At 56.9% G+C, this 17,191-nt stretch overlaps 1 protein-coding gene across 17 annotated transcripts in view; it reads right to left on the bottom strand.

Annotated features, from left to right (window-relative positions):
• CACNA1A (calcium voltage-gated channel subunit alpha1 A) overlaps positions 1 to 17,191 on the bottom strand; it is a 316,764-nt gene that overhangs the window by 53,188 nt on the left and 246,385 nt on the right. For all 17 annotated transcript variants that reach the window (XM_045576057.1, XM_045576056.1, XM_045576055.1 and 14 more), the window contains 5 exons: positions 16,362 to 16,792; positions 13,951 to 14,086; positions 12,151 to 12,280; positions 6,147 to 6,206; positions 5,541 to 5,647 (listed from right to left, as the gene is read on the bottom strand). In XM_045576057.1, the coding sequence (XP_045432013.1) occupies positions 5,541 to 5,647; positions 6,147 to 6,206; positions 12,151 to 12,280; positions 13,951 to 14,086; positions 16,362 to 16,792 (864 nt within the window). The remainder of the gene's footprint in view (positions 1 to 5,540; positions 5,648 to 6,146; positions 6,207 to 12,150; positions 12,281 to 13,950; positions 14,087 to 16,361; positions 16,793 to 17,191) is intronic.

Raw genomic sequence — 17,191 nt, 5'->3', positions numbered from 1 at the left:
GGTTTAGATCCCAGCGTGTGTATGTGTGTGTGTGTGTGTGTGTCCTGGGTTTAGATCCCAGCGTGTGTGTGTGTGTGTGTGTCCTGGGTTTAGATCCCAGCGTGTGTATGTGTGTGTGTATGTGTGTGTGTGTGTGTGTGTCCTGGGTTTAGATCCCAGCTCTGCTCTCATTAGCATCCTCGTCTGTAAAACGGGCGTCGGGGACCCTGGTGCTTTGTCCCCCACGTCACGGGATGACATGGAGGGCCACTCAGTCCTCTGAGGAAACGCGGGCCTGGAGCTGAGCCCTGGTACAACTCAGCAGCCCGGGCTCCTGCGGCCGCCCACCGGGACTGCGGAGCAGGCTGAGAGAAACCGGCCGCCACAGATTGGGGCGTGGGGGACCCCACGGCCAACCAGATCCTCTACGGAACTTCCCACCCATAACCCCTTTGGAACTGAGTGCTATTAAAAAGAAAAAAAAGCCAAAACCCGTTTGGCTCAGTGGATAGAGCATCGGTCTGCGGACTGAAAGGTCCCGGGTTTGATTCTGCTCAAGGGCATGTACCTTGGTTGCGGGCACATCCCCAGTAGAGGGTGTGCAGAAGGCAACTGGTCGATGTTTCTCTCTCACCGATGTTTCTAACTATCCTTCTTCCGTCCTCTATCCCTCTTCCTTCCTCTCTGTAAAAAATCAATAAAATATATATCAAAAAAAGAAAAAAGAAAAAAAAAGAGCTTAAACGCCTGCAAGTGCTCCCGTTGGGTTTCTTCTCCCCTCACCCGCTCCACGAGCTCAGAGGTTCTCAAATCTCAAAGTATCTGGGAAGGACTGCGCCCTCAGAACCCTGCAGACTCCTTTATAGATCAGGAAGGAGCCACTCATTGGCCGAGATTTTTACTAAACACGCCGGCTGTAAGTGTGACCTGTGACTCTCCTAATGTCTCTGCGTCCACCGGCAGGGAGCTGGCCCGTATGCCCATTTTCCAGACGAGGAAGCCGAGGCCCCGGGAGGGAGCATGACTTGCCCCCGGCCCTCCAGGGGGAAGCAGCAGACTGAGATTTAAACCCAGGTGTGAAAATCTTGCCCCCTGACCTTCTTTCTGTTTCATCGTAAGCAAGAAAAACAACGCCTTCAAGGCGGGGGAAGGAGGCCGTTTGGAGGAGGATTAAGAGTGGCAGTCTGAGTGCTCCTTCTTTGGCTTCCTGGCAGGCTGGCGCCTTGGCATGCAGGAGCGGCTTGATCAAGGTGCTCCGCCAGTTGTGCTGGGCTGCCCCGAGGGGGGGAGTGGCAGCACCAGACGGGACTCTTGGCAGTGAGGGCAGGGCCATGATCTGCCAGCTGCTGAGAAAGGTCAGTGGCCCGCCTCTATGCGTGGGCACAGAGCATGATGTTACAGAGCGTGATGGCTCATGAGATGGAGCGTTAACGTGGTCGCATGGACATGGCACACGGTCATGGATGGAGCAGGTCGCACACGAGGATGTCCGGGCGAGATGCAGAGGGTGGGGGCTGTCAGGGAGCTTCGGCACGTCCCCTGGAGGGCCACAGGGACTGTGTGCACACGGAGACGGGGCCACGGTCACACACCGAGCGGAATCCTTGCTTCCGCCCGGAGGGGCGGAGCAGCAAGGTTCCTTTCCACAGGGAGGGGGCAGTCTCCCGCCTCCACCCCGGGGTTCCCGGGCCTGTGGGGGCCTCCGGGGACCCCGGCGGGCTGGGCCACCCACGGATCGTGCCAACCTCTGAAAGCCTCTGCGATCGGGGCTGGGAGGCGGGCAGCAATCCCGAATCGGACAGTAAACCCCAACTAGCGATCTTGTGAGACTCATTTCCTTCTGGGCCTCCGTTTCCTCCTCTGCAAAATGGGAGCGGGGAGAGCTCCCACAGGGCGTGGTGATGAAGATGACACACAGGGAGGCCGGTTGCTGTCGTTATTGCCAAGTCGAGATTCTTGGTTTTAGGGGGGAAACTGAGGCACAAAGAGTAAGGTGACCAGACGTCCCGATTTGTAACCATTTGTCCCGCGGTGTTTAAAAAAAAAAGTCCTGATTTTATTGGGACTTTTTAAAAACACTGTGGGACCTGGGGCAGATTGTTACAAATCGGGACTGTCCCGCCAAAAGCAGGCCGTCTGGTCGCCTTAACAAAGAGGCTAAGGGACTTGAACATCTAGAGAGCAAGCAGACACCTGCAGGAACCTTTTCCTAAAACAATAAGGTTCATCGAATACTTGCGGGGGCGGGGGGGGGGGGGTTGGGGGGGGGCGGGTCTCAGCCTCGTCTCTGAGGAGAGAGGCAGCCGGGACACAGGAAGCAAGTAAAAAGACGAGGAAGAAAAGAACAAGGACTCTGGGGCTGGGTACTCGGGCTGAGGTCCTCGGAGCAGACCCCACTCCCGCCAAAAGGGCGTGATCTATCTGGTAAGAAGAGAGACAGCAAACTAAGTCCTCATAGAGCGAGACACCTTCTTGGGCAGGAAACGTCGGAAACCTGCAGCCAGTGGGAGGATTCTAAAGCTTTTCTGGGGTAAAAAGGAGCCCCTTGGGGGCTCCTTCGCTAGCTTCCTGACAATCTGGCCCCATGGGCGTGCAGGAGTGGCTTGATCAAGGTGCTGGGCCAGCTGTGCTGGGCCTGCAGCCCTGATGTGGAGGAGGAGTGGCAACAGCAGATGGGTTTTTGGCAGTGAGGTGGGCGGGCAGGTCTGGGTTGGGGTCTCAGGGACCAGCTCTCCCATCCCTATGCCCATCACGTACAGGTGCTTCCGTAACTGTCCGCTCTCTCAGTACCCCCGAGAGTCCCTGGCATCTGTCAGGATTCCACTGGCAAAACCTTAACACCCCCTCCCTCCCCCCTTCCCCGGCCCCGTCAGTTCTTGTGAAGCAACGAGCCCACTGAGGCTCATAGGATGGCCTCGGCTCAGTCTGGACCCCTTCCTTGCAGAGGGATTATTATTATTATTTTTTAAAAAGGGTATTTTCAAGGTCATAAACTAGCAGGTCGACTCTACAAATGTGTTGCCAAATGTCTGCAGGCTCACCTAGAATGTCTTTGTCTGACTACACCGGGAAAGAAAACTCAAACAATAAAACCCCGCTCCCCGCCCTGTGGCAGATTCTCCTGCAGCACAAAGACTTATCCCGCGTTGGCTTTTGGTGGGAAAAGAACTTGGTTTTGGCAGAGGAGGCTGGCTGAGAGGGGAGCCTCCGTATGGGCCCGGGGACCCCGAAACTGCATATTGCAAACGACAGCCCGTCCCGGCGCAGGCTCCCTGGCAGAGAGGTCGGTTTCCGGGTCTGTGGGAGGCCGCCCCTTCCCCGGACGGGGACGGTGAGGGTCCCCCTCAGGGACGGAGGGGGACAGAGGCCTCCTCCTCAGAGCGGAAGCATGCCAGCTTCCCCGGAGCCCCGGGAGGAAGTGCCCGGTGAGCTGATCAGACGTCACTTCTGGTCTGCCCACAGCCCAGGGGTGGCCACGCAGGACAGAGCCCGCTACCGGGGCACAGCTGGCGACCAGGGCTGTGTGTGAGCAGATGGGTGTGACTGACGGTCCCCCACCCCTTCCTGACACCGAACGGAGCCTGGAGCTGCTGGGCAGGACACCCGGGGGCGTGAGGAGGGGGATGGGTGCTGCCTGAGCGGCCTCCCCCGCCACGAAGACCACTTCCCAGTCAGGACAAGGAGGGGAGGGTCTCCCGTGGCCAGAGCATGTGGAGGGGAGTCTGCCTTCTCCGGCCACACCCAGGCTCGGCAGGTGGTTAGGCCAGGGTGGGGGGAGGAAGAGGAGGAAGAGAGGTGGGAGGAGAAGGAGAGAGAGGAGGGATGGACGGGGGCGGGGGAGAGAGATTGAGAGAACAATAAACAGAGAGAAAAGATAGAAAATGGGAGGAATGGAGAAAAGGGAATACAAAGGGGAGAGAGAGAGAGAGAGAGAGAGAGGAGACAGAAAAAGAGAGAGAGGGAGGGAAAGAAACAGAGAGAGAGGAAGCAAGAGAGGGAGCCAGAGAGAGGGAAAAGGGGAAGGGGACTTGAGAAGGATTCTCTCCAGGTTGAGGGCAGTCAAATGGTTAGGCTTAAATCCTTCAGAATTTAGACGTTTTCAGGGCCTACCAAGGGCCTGCCTGACACCTCACCGGAGCCACTCGAATAGCTGATGGAGGGAGGGAGGGAGGGAGGGAAGAGTGTATCTTACTGCACTCTCACATATCCTGCGTACTATCTTTAACAACCCACCCCCTGCTCGCCCAAGAAACTAACGATGGGAAACAAACTGTATCTGGTTTGTACTAATTCCCGTTTGAATCCTTTGCCCATTTATCTATCAAGAGTTAGTGTTTCTTATTGATTTGCAATTGCTTTATGCATATTAAGGCCATCAACTTGTCTTATTTGTGCTCATTCCCCCATTCGCCGTGCATTTTACTTTATCATCATCATCATCATCACCATCATCATTACCTACAGAACATCTTAATAGTGTGGCCAAACTTCTTGATTTTTAAAATAATTCTCTTCCATGGCTCTAACAAAGAATTATTTAAAAAAGAGGGAAGAAGAAAAGGAGGGAGGGGAGGAGGGAGGAAAGAAAGAGGGGGAAAAGGAACGAGTGTGGAAATAGAGAGAGCAGATAGAAAGATGAGGAGAAAGCAGAAGAAGATAAAGAGAAAAGGGGGTGGGGAGGCCTGGCCAGAGTCAGGAGTGCAATCAGCCTCCTGGCCCTCAGGGAGCACACTGCACCAGCTCAGAGGCCTCGGCAGCTCTGGGGCGAGCTTGCTCTTCCACACGTGACCTTCCTGCATTCCCAGGGAGAACCTGAGAGCAGACCCTTCAGTCCTTAAGTTAGAAATGGGCGCTCCCTCTGCAGATCCGCTGGGAGGGGAGCCAGAAGGCAGCCCCCCATGGGCCCCTGTGGGGGAGGCAGGCCCCCGAGCCTCTTTTCTGGGCACGATCCGCTGTGATGGGCACAGACGGGGACCCCCAAGAAGATTCCCTTCTGGATTGGGGGCCGGTGAGGCCTCTTCACCCCGATGAACAGCCTACAGCCTGAGGAATGTGCTGCCAAGATTGCTGCCAGGGCCCCGGAGCCAGCAGCTCAGCCCTGGGTGCTGTCGGGAGCTGCCCGTGAGGCATGGCCCTCCCCGGAGACGGGACAGACACACAAGGGGAGTCGCCAGGTCTACAGCTCGGGCGGGGGGGGGGGGGGGCTTCGGACAGGGTGGGCCCAGAACCCTCGTGCACATCTATCTGCTTCCCGGGGCTCCCCACAGAGACAGCGGCTTGGGGGGAGTTCACGGAGCAGGAGGAGGATGAGATGTCCGGGCGGGGCTAGTCTACGGAAAGCAGCGGAGCGGGGCCGTGACTGAGGAGCAGGAGGGGTGCCGGGGGTCCCCTCTCCTCCTTCCTCCACGCGGACGGCATGCAGAAGCCAACCGAAGCGCTCCCCAGGGGCATGCGCGCCGCCCACGGCCCAGAGCCCGCGCCCGTCTCTGCACCATGAGACCACGTCCCCGGACCCACCGCGCGGCCCGGAGAGGCGGGCGAGGCCTCGAGAAGGGACTTACGTGAAGGCAAAGGCCACCAGGGCCCCACTGACCACTATGAAGTCCAGGATGTTCCAGAGGTCGCGGAAGTAGGCACCCTGGTGCAGGACGAGCCCCAGGTCGATCATCTGGGGGGCAGAAGAGACGTGCTCAGGCCCCTCCTCCCCGCCCTCCCAGGGGCACTTCCTCCTGGAGGGAAGGGGCAGAGGCCAGGGGGCCTCGGGAGCAGTGAGAAGCCCCCAGCCCGGGAGAGCTGGCCCCTCCCGAGAGGTAGCGTCCACTCGGCTGGTTCTTAGGCCCAAACCTCAGGGTCGCCCTGGACTCCTCTGTTGTACACCCCCACACTGGACCCACCGCCATCCTTGTGGGTTCTGCCTTCCAAACACCTGCCCACGTCTTGTTACAGCATCCGCTTCCACCCTTCCCTGGCCCCAGCATCACCATCTGGGCCAGTGCAATCACCGGATCCTAGTTCTCCTGGCTCCCTCCCACCCCGGCTTTCTCTTCTCTGCTCATTCAGTCTTTCCTGTCACACCGGCCTTGCTGCTCCTCAATCTCACAGCATGTCGAACCCCCTGCCTGTGCCAGGGCGCTATTCCTGAGGGAGCCGAATCCCTGGGCACTCACCTTGATCACCATCTCAAAGGTAAAGACGCCTGTGAAAACGTAGTCGAAATATCGCAGCACCTGCAGGGGGTAAAGGCAAGGGGCCAGGGGTCACGGCTTGCTCCCGCAAAGCCCCCAAGGAAAAGTCTCCACCCACAGGAAGCAACCCAGGTGCCCCGTGCAGCCTGACAAGGGCCCCTCCCACCTGGTCTCGGTGTAGATTTGTATGCTGTGGAAGAAACCTTCCAGCAGGTGGCAGCAAAGCCCTAACAAAATCACTCCGTTAGGCTGGTTTGCTGACCAATGGGAAGGGCACCGTTTTAATTTGCCAAGGCCAGGTGGTATCTGCCTGGACAATGTCCTGCCGCCTCCTGGGTCCTCTTCAGGCCCCACGTCAGCACGTCTCTGCTGTGCCGCTGTTGTGAGGATTGTGACTGTGTAGGCACAGTTAAGTGCAGGGGGAACTCCCATCAGATTCTGGTTGAAAGGGCTGATAATTACAGAGGACCGCCACCAGAGGGTGACTGTGAGCACTGGAGTCCGGTCTGGGACCTTCTCTGCTTGGAACCCTCTGTGGCTCCCACCTCCCTGCAGGTAGAAACTGAAGTCCACCCCAAAGGCCCGCACGATGGATCTGCCTAGTCATCCCCCTGCCCTCACCTTCTCTCACTCTCCCCCTCACTGTGTGCATCCTGCCGCCTTGGATGTCCTCACCTCAGGGCCTTTGCACAGGCCGTCCCCGCTGCCTGAAATGCTCTTCCCCATGTCCCACCTGATTCCCTCTCTCTTCTCCGTTGTGGCTTAGTTCATATATCACTTTCCTGATGCCCTTTCTGACCGTCTGTTTAAAATGCCCCTTCCTCACCCTACCCGGTTTGGCTCAGTGGATAGAACGTCAGCCTGCGGACAGAAGGGTCCCAGGTTCAATTTTGATCAAGGGCATGCACCTTAGTTGCGGGCACATCCCCAGTGGAGAGTGTGCAGGAGGCAGCTGATTGATGTTTCTAACTCTCTATCCCTCTCCCTTCCTCCCTGTAAAAAAATCAATAATAATAATAATATAATAATAATAATAAATGCCCTTCCCTGGTACCTGTGATGGCCCTTACCTAGTCTCCCCCTTCCCCCCCCGTTTTCACTACTTGACAAACCCCTGGTTTCAGTTATTAATAATCTCCCTGTCCACGTCCCCCACATCCATATGTGAGCCCCTTGAGGACAGGAACGTTGGTCCCTGTGGCATTTCCAACTCCCAGTACGGTCCAGGCCTAGGGTGGGCTCAGGAAGTGTTTGCTGATGAAGGCGTGCGCAGCTGAGCCGCACTGGGTCCTGCGGGAGCTGGCCTCTGTGCTCTGTGTGGTCACAGCTCCCATTCTCATTACATGTGGCTTTCGAAGGGCCATCAGGGACCAGTGTGGCCGGGCACTGACTCCCTGGAGTGGGCACCAGGGACCGGAAGGAGCTGGCAGGCAGAGGAGATGGTGGAGGGAGAGCATTGCAGGTGCACCAAGCCGAGGGCACAGCACGGCCACGGGCCTGGTGCTCTGTGAGCTCTGGGAAGGCAGCTCACAGTCAAGCTTGATGCTGACTCTGTGCCTGGCACATAATAGTTGCTCATTAAATGACAACTAAGTAAAGCAATGAATGGAAGGGAGAAAGGAAGGAAAGGAAATGGGGAAGGAGCAGGCCAGATGGTCAGGTGAATCAAATTCTGGAGAGCTGAGGAAGTTGGATAAGAAGAAATCAACAATCTAGCAAGTCAGATTCAACTATCTACACTAATAAAAGAGTAAGATGCAAATGGACGGTAACTTCGTGATGACCACCAGCCAATCAGGAGCGAGTATACAAATTAACCCAACAAAGATGGCCGGTTAATTTGCATACACAGGCGCCCAGTGCCCCCAGCCTCTCTGGGACTCTGGGCAGCATGGGAAGGTGGAAAGGCGGCTTTGGCCTGAGTGAAGGCAGTGCCGGCAGCTGGGGGAAGGAAGGCCCATTTTTGCACGAATCTTCGTGCATTGGGAATCTAATATCTAATATTTAGATCCTTTTGACTTACATAAATGACAACTTTCTGTGGCTCAGTCTAGTCCCCAAAGGTTCTGTTTCATTAATTACAGGACTAATGTAAAGCGAAGTCCCCATGGGATTCCATTCCACACACAAAAGGTCGGCCAAATGAAAGAGCCGCCGGCATCAAGTGCTGACAAGACCACAGAGCATCTGCTGCTGGTACAACCATCACAGCATCATCCAGTCACCACCCGGCCACACCTCGGGAGCCCAGCCAGTGCACACTCTACGATCCAAACACTGTGTTTCTGGCTTTACACCCGGGGACGGTCATGCCCAGGTGTGGGGAGTGTGGTGATGCAAAAGTGGAGTCACTCCAGCCCTAACTGGTTTGGCTCAGTGCACAGAGTGTCGGCCTGCAGACTGAAAGATCCCAGGTTCGATTCCCATCAAGGGCAGGTGGTTGCGGGCACATCCCCGGTGGGAGGTGTGCAGGAGGCAGCCGATGGATGTTTCTCTCCCATCGATGTTTCTAGCTCTCTGTCCCCCTCCCTTTTTCTCTGTAAAAAAAATCAATAAAATATATTAAAAATAAAAAAATAAAGCGGAGACACTCCAAATGCTGGTCACCGGGAGGATGAATAAGCGAATCACGCCGCACGGGGGAATACTCAACAGCAACGAAACAGCGTGACTGCTGCTGCCATCTCACAGCAGACGCAGCGCTGGGTGACAGCGCAAGGCACAGGGCGGTTCCACCGGTTTGGCGTTAGAGACGGGCAAAAGGAACCCCAGCGTCTCGGACCCATGTGCGGATGGGAAAGTCCGAGAAGCTAAGAAACGCGCCTTCCAGAAGCGGCGCCACGGTTACCACCAGGGCAGGGCTTTTCAAGCTCCACACTGCTGGCATCCGGCCGAGATCATTCGCCAGGGAGCTGCCCTGGGCGCTGCGGGGCAATGAGCAGCGAGCGTCCAGGCCTCGGCCTTCTAGCTGTCAATTGGCACCCCCACGCACCCCGAGCCATGAGAATCAAACACGTCTCCACACGGTATCTCTGGCTGTGACTCCCCCTCCAGAGGGAAGAGGGGCGGTCGAGCTGGCGCAAGAGGCTGGGGCGGTTCCGTTCTGCTTCCTGCCCCGGTGGTGGTCACGTGGGTGTGGTGCACGTTACAGTCCCTGCTAAATGGATCCCACGTGTGCTAGCGTGCTCTGTGCACGTTCCTGAGGCCTGTTCTTGTTGGGCTAATATAGGGAGAACTCGGGGGGCGGGGGGGGGGGGGGGACAAGGGGAGGAGGGCTTTGAGGGGGGAAGTTTTAGCTGTGAGATGGAATGGGGAACAGACACTCTGCAACGCCCCGGGGCTGTTTGGAGCCGGGCCTGGGCCCCCTCCAGGCCCCTCCCTTGCCTGCAGGAGAGCACCTTCTCTGGCCTCCTGGACTAGGCCGGGCCTCTGCTGAGCCCTCTGGAGGCCCCTCCTTGGCCTGGGCCCGAGGCCCCCAGGGAGCTGGGCAGATAACTGAGTGTGGCTCAGCCCTGCCCTGGAGCTGCTTTCCTCTGGGAGGCGTCAGTTCTAATTATTTCCTCCCACTTTGCTCCCCCACCCAGGCCCCTGCAGGAGGGTCCCCAGGAGGCCTGCCCCGCCTGCCAAGGAAGGGAAAGTGCAACGTAAGCTGCCAACAGGAGGCCGTGATTTATGGGGCCGTCCAGCCCCGCCAGGCTCCTAACCTACTTAGTGAGGACGGCAGGGCGGGCCGCACCCCCGGGGCCCCTGTACCTTTGGTGCTGGGCTGGGGTGGAGGGGGTGAGTGGTGGAGGGGGGGTGTGGTGGTGGGGAGGGGGCATGGGACAGGAGTTGGGGAAGGAGGCAGCCCTGCCAGCCCCGCCTCTGCCACACCCTTGCCTGCTGCTACCTCAGTTTCCCCTCTCAACCACTGGCACACACTCATTCCTAATGGGCGCGCTGCCCCGGGGGTGGGGATGGTGGGGTGGGGGCCGGACACAGAGTAGGTGTTCAATGAATGGAGGTGGCTGAAAACAAACCAAACAGCCATTTGGCGTCCAGGGCAGTTGCACTGTGACTCTGGAGCAGTCCCTCAGCCTCACTGAGCATGTTTCCCTGACCATCGACACAAGTGGATCCTGGGAGGGCTTGTCTGCCAAACGCCGGGGTGATGCCGGGAACACAGCAAGAGCTCCATTAACGGGCTTTTTAGGTCTCCAGAAAGGCTAGCAGTTGCCCTATAGCCAGTTCGGCTCGGTGGACAGAGTGTTGGCCTACAGACTTGAGCAGTGGTCGGCAAACTGCGGCTCGCGAGCTACATGTGGCTCTTTGGCCGCCTGAGTGTGGGCCAAACCGGTGCAAATTCCACAAAATACCATGGCCTGGGCGCATCTATTTTGAAGAAGTGGCGTTAGAAGAAGTTTAAGTTTTAGCCGAAACCGGTTTGGCTCAGTGGATAGAGCATCGGCCTTTGGACTGAAAGGTCCCAGGTTCGATTCCAGTTGAGGGCATGTAGTAGTACCTGGGTTGGGGACACATCCCCAGTGGGGGGGGGTTGTGTGTGTGTGCAAGAGGCAGCTGGTCGATGTTTCTCTCTCATTGATGTTTCTAACCCTCTATCCCTCTCTCTTCCACCCTGGAAAAAAGTCAATCAAATATAAGAAGTAAAAAATAGCCGAAACCGGTTTGGCTCAGTGGTAGAGCGTCGGTCTGCAGACTGAAAGGTCCCGGGTTCGATTCCGGTCAAGGGCATGTACATTGGTTGCAGGCACATCCCCAGTAGGGGGTGTGCAAGAGGCAGCTGGTCGATGTTTCTCTCTCATTGACATTTCTAGCTCTCTCTCTCCCTTCCTCTCTGTAAAAAAATCAATAAAATATATTAAAAATAAAAAATAAAAAAATAGAGTAAGTTTAACTTTAAAAAATTTGGCTCTCAAAAGAAACTTCAATGGTTGTACCGTTGATATTTGTCTCTGTTGACTAATGAGTTTGCCGACCACTGGACTAAAGGGTCCTGGGTTCGATTTTGGTCAAGGGCATATATCATACTTGGTTGCCGGCTCCTCTCCGGCCGGGTGCAGGGAGGCAACCAATTGATGTGTTTCTCTCCCATCGATGTTTTTCTCTTTCTCCTCTCTCTTTTACTCTCTAAAATCAATGGGAAAATATCCTCAGGGGAGGATTAAAAAACAACACACACACACACACACACACACACGCGCACACACACACACACGGCTATAAGTTTAGGCTGTGTTTCTGAGTGAAAACGATCTTTCAAAACTTCGTGTTCAAATGTCTGCTGGGTGAGACCTGGCTGCCTAGTGGATTTAGGGATTGCCTCTGGTGCACCCCTGCCGGGGTACCACCCCTCCGGCCCACCCTCATTCCACACAGAGAAAGCACAACTCCAGGTCTCTCGGCCTCACTCCCCCACCGGGGACTCGGCCGTTTCCAGCCCAGCCACTCGGGGCCATGGCCTCTTGCGCGGAGCCACCCTCTCCTTGAGGACCGTGCTCTCCAGGGCACCCCCTCCTGAGCAGCGTGCTTTTCCCGGCCGTGAGCTTTGGGGTGCGGGAGAGAGGAAGGGGCCCGGGACGGAGGAGCCCGGCTGGGGAGGCTGCGGAGGGGCTGGGAGGGGTGTGCAGGGTCCGGGCGGGGAGGGTGCGGAGAGGGTGGGAGAGGCCAGCCCGGGAGGGTGTTTAGGGGCGGGGCCGAGGAGGGTGCGGAGGAGCTGGGCGGGGAGAGTGCGGGGAGGGCGCGGAGAGGCCGGGGAGGCCGGGAAAGGGAGGGATGCGGGGAACCGGAGGGGCTGGGGAGGGGGCGGAGGGGCCGGGCGGGGAGGGCGCGGAGGGGCCAGGGAGGGGTGCGGAGGAGCGGGGCCGGGGAGGGGTGCGGGAGGGATGCGGGGGAACCGGAGGGGCCGGGGAGGGGGCGGAGGGGCCGGGCCGGGGAGGGGAGGGATGCGGGGGAGCCGGAGGGGCCGGGGAGGGCGCGGAGGACTCACGTTGTTCCGCGGAGCGTTGGGCTGCACGGGGTCCTCGGCCGCCAGGGCGATGCTGCTCATGGCGATGACCATGAGGATGCACATCTCGAAATAGCGCAGGTTCAGGATGTAATGGCACAGGCGGCGAAGGCTGTGGGGACGGGGGCGAGCGGGGCCCGCTGAGACCACGGGCTCGCAAAGCCCCTTCCTCTGTCTCCTCCTCGTGCCATCTGACACTGCCCGAGTCCGCTCCCGCCCCAAGCCCAGGGCCAGCGAACCGGCAAGCTCCTATGTCTCGGGGTGTACAGGATCCTGAGACCCCAGGGCGGCAGGGGGCCTCCGCCAGGGGGGATCGTCCATGGCCTGCTTGTACCTTTTCATTCCTCCCAAACAACCCTCCTGGCACAACTGGTTCCCTGGCTGGGCTGTCCTCGATTTTGTGGGAGATGAAAAGGTTTGTCATGCATAACATGTCCGATGGTTAAAGAAGACTGGGGAACTCTGGGTCAAGTAGATTTCTTAAAAAAAAAAAAAAAAAAAAAAGTCGAGTGACCACAGGCAAACTACTCCGGCCCTCGGTGCCCTCAGTGGTGAAGTGGCCATAACCATTGGGCTTAGCCCACAAGAAGGTGGGGATCTAAGCGTTAGTGCTAAGGGCTCCGAAAAATTGACTTACTTTAAATTATGAATCACAAGCCTCATTAGAGCCTTTCACATGCTCACGGAATGATACTTGGGAACTAAACTTCTTATGTGGCGCTAAAAATAATACACACGGGCCATAGCTGGTTTGGCTCAGCGGATAGGGCGCCAGCCTGCGGACTGAAGGGTCCCAGGTTCGATTCCACCCAAGGGCAGGCACAGGCCTGGGTTGCAGGCCTGATCTCCAGTAGGGGGCGTGCAGGAGGCAACCAATCAGTGATTCTCATCATTGATGTTTTGATCACTCTCTCCCTCTTCCTTCCTCTCTAAAATCAATAGGTATATTTTTAAAAATACACATGGGCTGTGTGAACGGCAGGGGCAACGTGAGGTTCCGAACGAGGCGCCGAAGTCAGTCCTGTCTGGGCTCCCCCAGGTGCTTCCTGTCTGACTCTGGGCAGGTGGCTTCACGTCTCTGAGCCTCCGTTTCTTCATCTGTCCAACAGGACTCAGCGCAGTACCCTCCCCACAGGACCATTAGGAGGATTAACATACAACACAACTGTAAAGCACTCAGAAGCGTGCCAGGCACAGAGCCAGGGCCCCGTAAGCGTTTCTCTGGTAAAACAGGTAACGCCGACTGGATAACGAAGTCCACGCACAGGGCGAGGCCCGAAGAGGCAGGTGACAGAGGCAGCCCGCCTCCGCCCCCACAGCTCACGTGACGGAACACGCCGAGGGACCAGAGTGTCCCTTCGGAAAAACGCAGCCCTAACACGACGCCGAACCACGTGACGTCCTACACCCGCGATGGGTTTCTCTCCTAAGGAGTCGTCCTCCTGAGGAAGCCCGAGATGAGGACCAGGGGGCTCGGGCACAGAACACCCGCCCACCATGCCGACTCGAGAGGAGCCGGGTTCGGGGTGCACTGCCCAGGGCCGTGTCTGGGAGGCACCCCTCTTTACAGACAGAGCAGACGTGGGTGTTCACAACCATGATTTCCCACGGATGGCAGGAGCGGGTCTCTTCCAACGACATCAGTGCTTTACGACAGACGTCTGTCTCACGGGACTCGAGAAAAGGGTGTCCTGTACAACTGTGCTCCGTGGTCCCTCACGGCCTCGGGGGTCGCTCTCCCCCGTCACCCCATGCGGTCCCCCAGCTGCAGGCCATACTCACGGGTTGGTGGTGGAGAGGATGAACATGGAGCTGTAGGGGGGCATGGGCTTGGGGCCGTCTTCCCCGGGGTCTTCCTCCTCCTCCTTCTTCTCTTCCTCCTTTTTTGGCAGTGGGTCTGGGTTGGCGTTTTTGTTCACTGTGAAGACAAGATTGAGGTGACCAGACGTCCCGATTTTTAACAATTTGTCCCGTGGCGTTTTATTTTTAATTAATTAATTTTTATTTTTTAATATATATCTTATTGATTTTTTACAGAGAGGAAGGGAGAGGAATAGAGAGCTAGAAACATCGATGAGAGAGAGACATCGATCAGCAGCCTCTTACACACCCTCCACCGGGGATGTGCCCGCCACCAGGGGACATGCCCTTGACCGGAACTGAACCTGGGACTTCTCAGTCCGCAGGCCGACGCTCTATCCACTGAGCCAAACTGGTTTTGGCTTTCCGAGGTGTTTTTTAAAACAGTCCCAATTTTTGGCAAAAATCAGGACTGTTTTAAAACGCCATGGGACAAATTGTTAAAAATCGGGACTGTCCCGCCCAAAGCGGGGCATCTGGTCACCTTAGTCAGGATCCAACACAGGGCTCCTGCCAGTTTCCCACAAGCCTCTGGGCTCCTGCTCACTCCCCAGCGTAGGCAGTGAGCTGCTGGCACTGATCCTCCATGCCGGGCACCGTATTGTGTCGTTTGATCCTCACGTACCCCTATGGGGTTGGGACTTTAGGATCCCCATTTCACAGGTGAGAAAACGGAGGCACAGAGAGGTGAAGTGACCTGCCTGCAGTCACACAGATGGGGCTGGGTAGAGCTGGGATTTGAACCCGGGCAGTCTGGCCCCAGAGCGTCTGCTCTCAACTACTCTACAGCTTTGATTCTGCTGGGATCCTCTCAGGATAGTAACAGACCTGTCCCCATCTCATGATGGTCATTTGAAGGCAGGCAGGTGGGGTCCAAATACTCCCACTTTACAGGTGGAGATACGGAGCTCACCCACCCTCCAAATGCAGGGTTTCTGCCCATCAACACATGTCTCCTGACCAGGGCCAGGCGCCCCCACCCTCCCAACACTGATTCTGTGGCTTCACCTCATTATATGTCCACGGGCAGGCTGAGCCTCTCTGAGCCTCAGTTTTTCCATCTGTGAAATGGACACAATGACAAGATCCAAGAACTGACACCCATTTTCCAGAGGAAGAAACTGAGGCCAGAAGAACCTGGGTACTATTATCATCTTAGAGAATAATAAGCTCACGGGGGCATCTCCAAACTCCTAGTGCTTCTCAAGTCCCAATCTTAAATGGGGGACGGAGCGAGGGGTGAGAGCCGCCATCCCCCGGGAGCCTAGGCCTGCACTGACTGTCCAACATGGAGACGGGCTGGTCCCAACGGGGAAGTGCTGTAAGCGCAAAGCACACCGATGTCCAAGTCTGAATGTGAGGAAGAGAATGTCAGGTAGCTCATTAATAAGTTCTAAAATACTAATTTTATGTTGCAATGGTAACATTTTGGACATAATTAACATTCAGGGTTTAATATAACTTGTATTTCCTTTATATTTTTCATTCATTTCCTTCCTTCCTTCCTTCTTTACTCACTTCCCTTCCTCCTTTCTGTCTTTTATTTTATTTTATTTTATTTATGAATTAAAAATATAATTCTTTATTGATTTCAGAGAGGAAGGGAAAAGGAGAGATAGAAACATCAATGATGAGAATCATTGATCGGCTGCCTCCTGCACGCCCCCTACTGGGGATTGAGCCCACAACCCGGGCATGTGCCCTTGTCAGGAACTGAACCTGGGACCCTTCAGTCCACAGGCTGACACTCTCTATCCACTGAACCCAACCGGCTAGAGCATCCTCCTTCCTGTCTGCTAATATGGCTACCAGAAAGTTTAAAATTATCTGTGGCCTGGCTGGTGTGGCTCAGTGGTTGAGCACTGACCCACGAACCAGGAGATCACGGTTCGATTCCCGGTCAGGGCTCATGCAGGGGTTATGGGCTTGATCCACAGTGCGGGGGAGTACAGGAGGCAGCCGATCATAAAAATTATGTATGTGGTCTTTATCACATTTCTGGCTTAGAGAATCGTACGACTTTCCCAAATTTCCACCAGCAGAATCCACTGCTCCTCAGGTACGGTGGCTCCCTGGCTCTCTTGTGGGGATTCCGGATGCAGGGAATATCACGAACCCTACTGAGCATGTGCGGGGCCAGCCACTCTGTGCGTATCACCTCACCTAACTGCTCCCAGCAGCCCCGCGGGGCAGAAACTGCATAGACACCCATTTTCCAGAGGGAGAAACAGGCTAGGGAGGTGGGGGCACTGTGTGGGGTCATACCGCTGAGCCTCTAGGGACCGAGCCCAGGGATGCGGGTCCCCCCGGGGCCCTCGGAGGGGGCGCCTCACCTTGGACGACGGTGTGGTTGAGGGGCGGGCAGGCGGGGGGGATGTCCACGGCGGTGTGGTCGGCTTTCCTGGCAGTCTTCGCTGAGTTGGGCTGGGTGCTGCTGGGGTTGGTGACAATAAGGCTGTTCTCGGGGGTCTTGGGGGGGCCGGGGTTGGACGGGTTCCCCGGGTTGTTGGGCGCCTGGCGGCCGGCAGCGGCGGCGGCGTTCGGGGGGTGGGCGGCCGTGGCCGGGCCGGGGGTGGTGCTGTTGCCCATCTTGGCGGGGCTCGGGGGCGGGCCGGCCGACTCCGCGGTGGCCAGCTTGTTGTTCTTCATGTTGTCGATGTCCTCGGCCGGCGGCGGCGGGTCCTGGCGGCCCAGGTCCTGCTGGATCGGCCGGGTGGTCGACAGGTGGGGGCCCGACACGGGGACCCCGGCGCCCGGGGTGTCTCTGCGGGAGGCAGGCCAACGAGAAAGAGCCCGTGACTGAGTTGGAAGAACAGAGAGGACGTTCCTAGGTCCTGCCTGAGAGGCCGGCCCTCAAGGGTAAGGGGACCGGACGTCCCGATTTTTTTTTTTTTTAAAATATATATATTTTATTGATTTTTTTACAGAGAGGAAGAGAGAGGGATAGAGAGTTAGAAACATCGATGAGAGAGAATCATCAATCAGCTGCCTCTTGCACACCCCCTACCGGGGATGTGCCCGCAACCACGGTACATGCCCTTGACCGGAATCGAACCTGAGACCTTTCAGTCCACAGGCTGACGCTCTATCCATTGAGTCAAACCGGTTTTGACGGGACTGAAATTCTTTAAAACGCCGAGGGACACGGGACAAATTGTTAAAA

Source organism: Pipistrellus kuhlii, unplaced genomic scaffold (assembly GCF_014108245.1).
Source record: "Pipistrellus kuhlii isolate mPipKuh1 unplaced genomic scaffold, mPipKuh1.p scaffold_m20_p_73, whole genome shotgun sequence".
Lineage (NCBI taxonomy): Eukaryota > Metazoa > Chordata > Mammalia > Chiroptera > Vespertilionidae > Pipistrellus > Pipistrellus kuhlii.
This window is presented reverse-complemented; position numbering and strand designations above follow the sequence as displayed.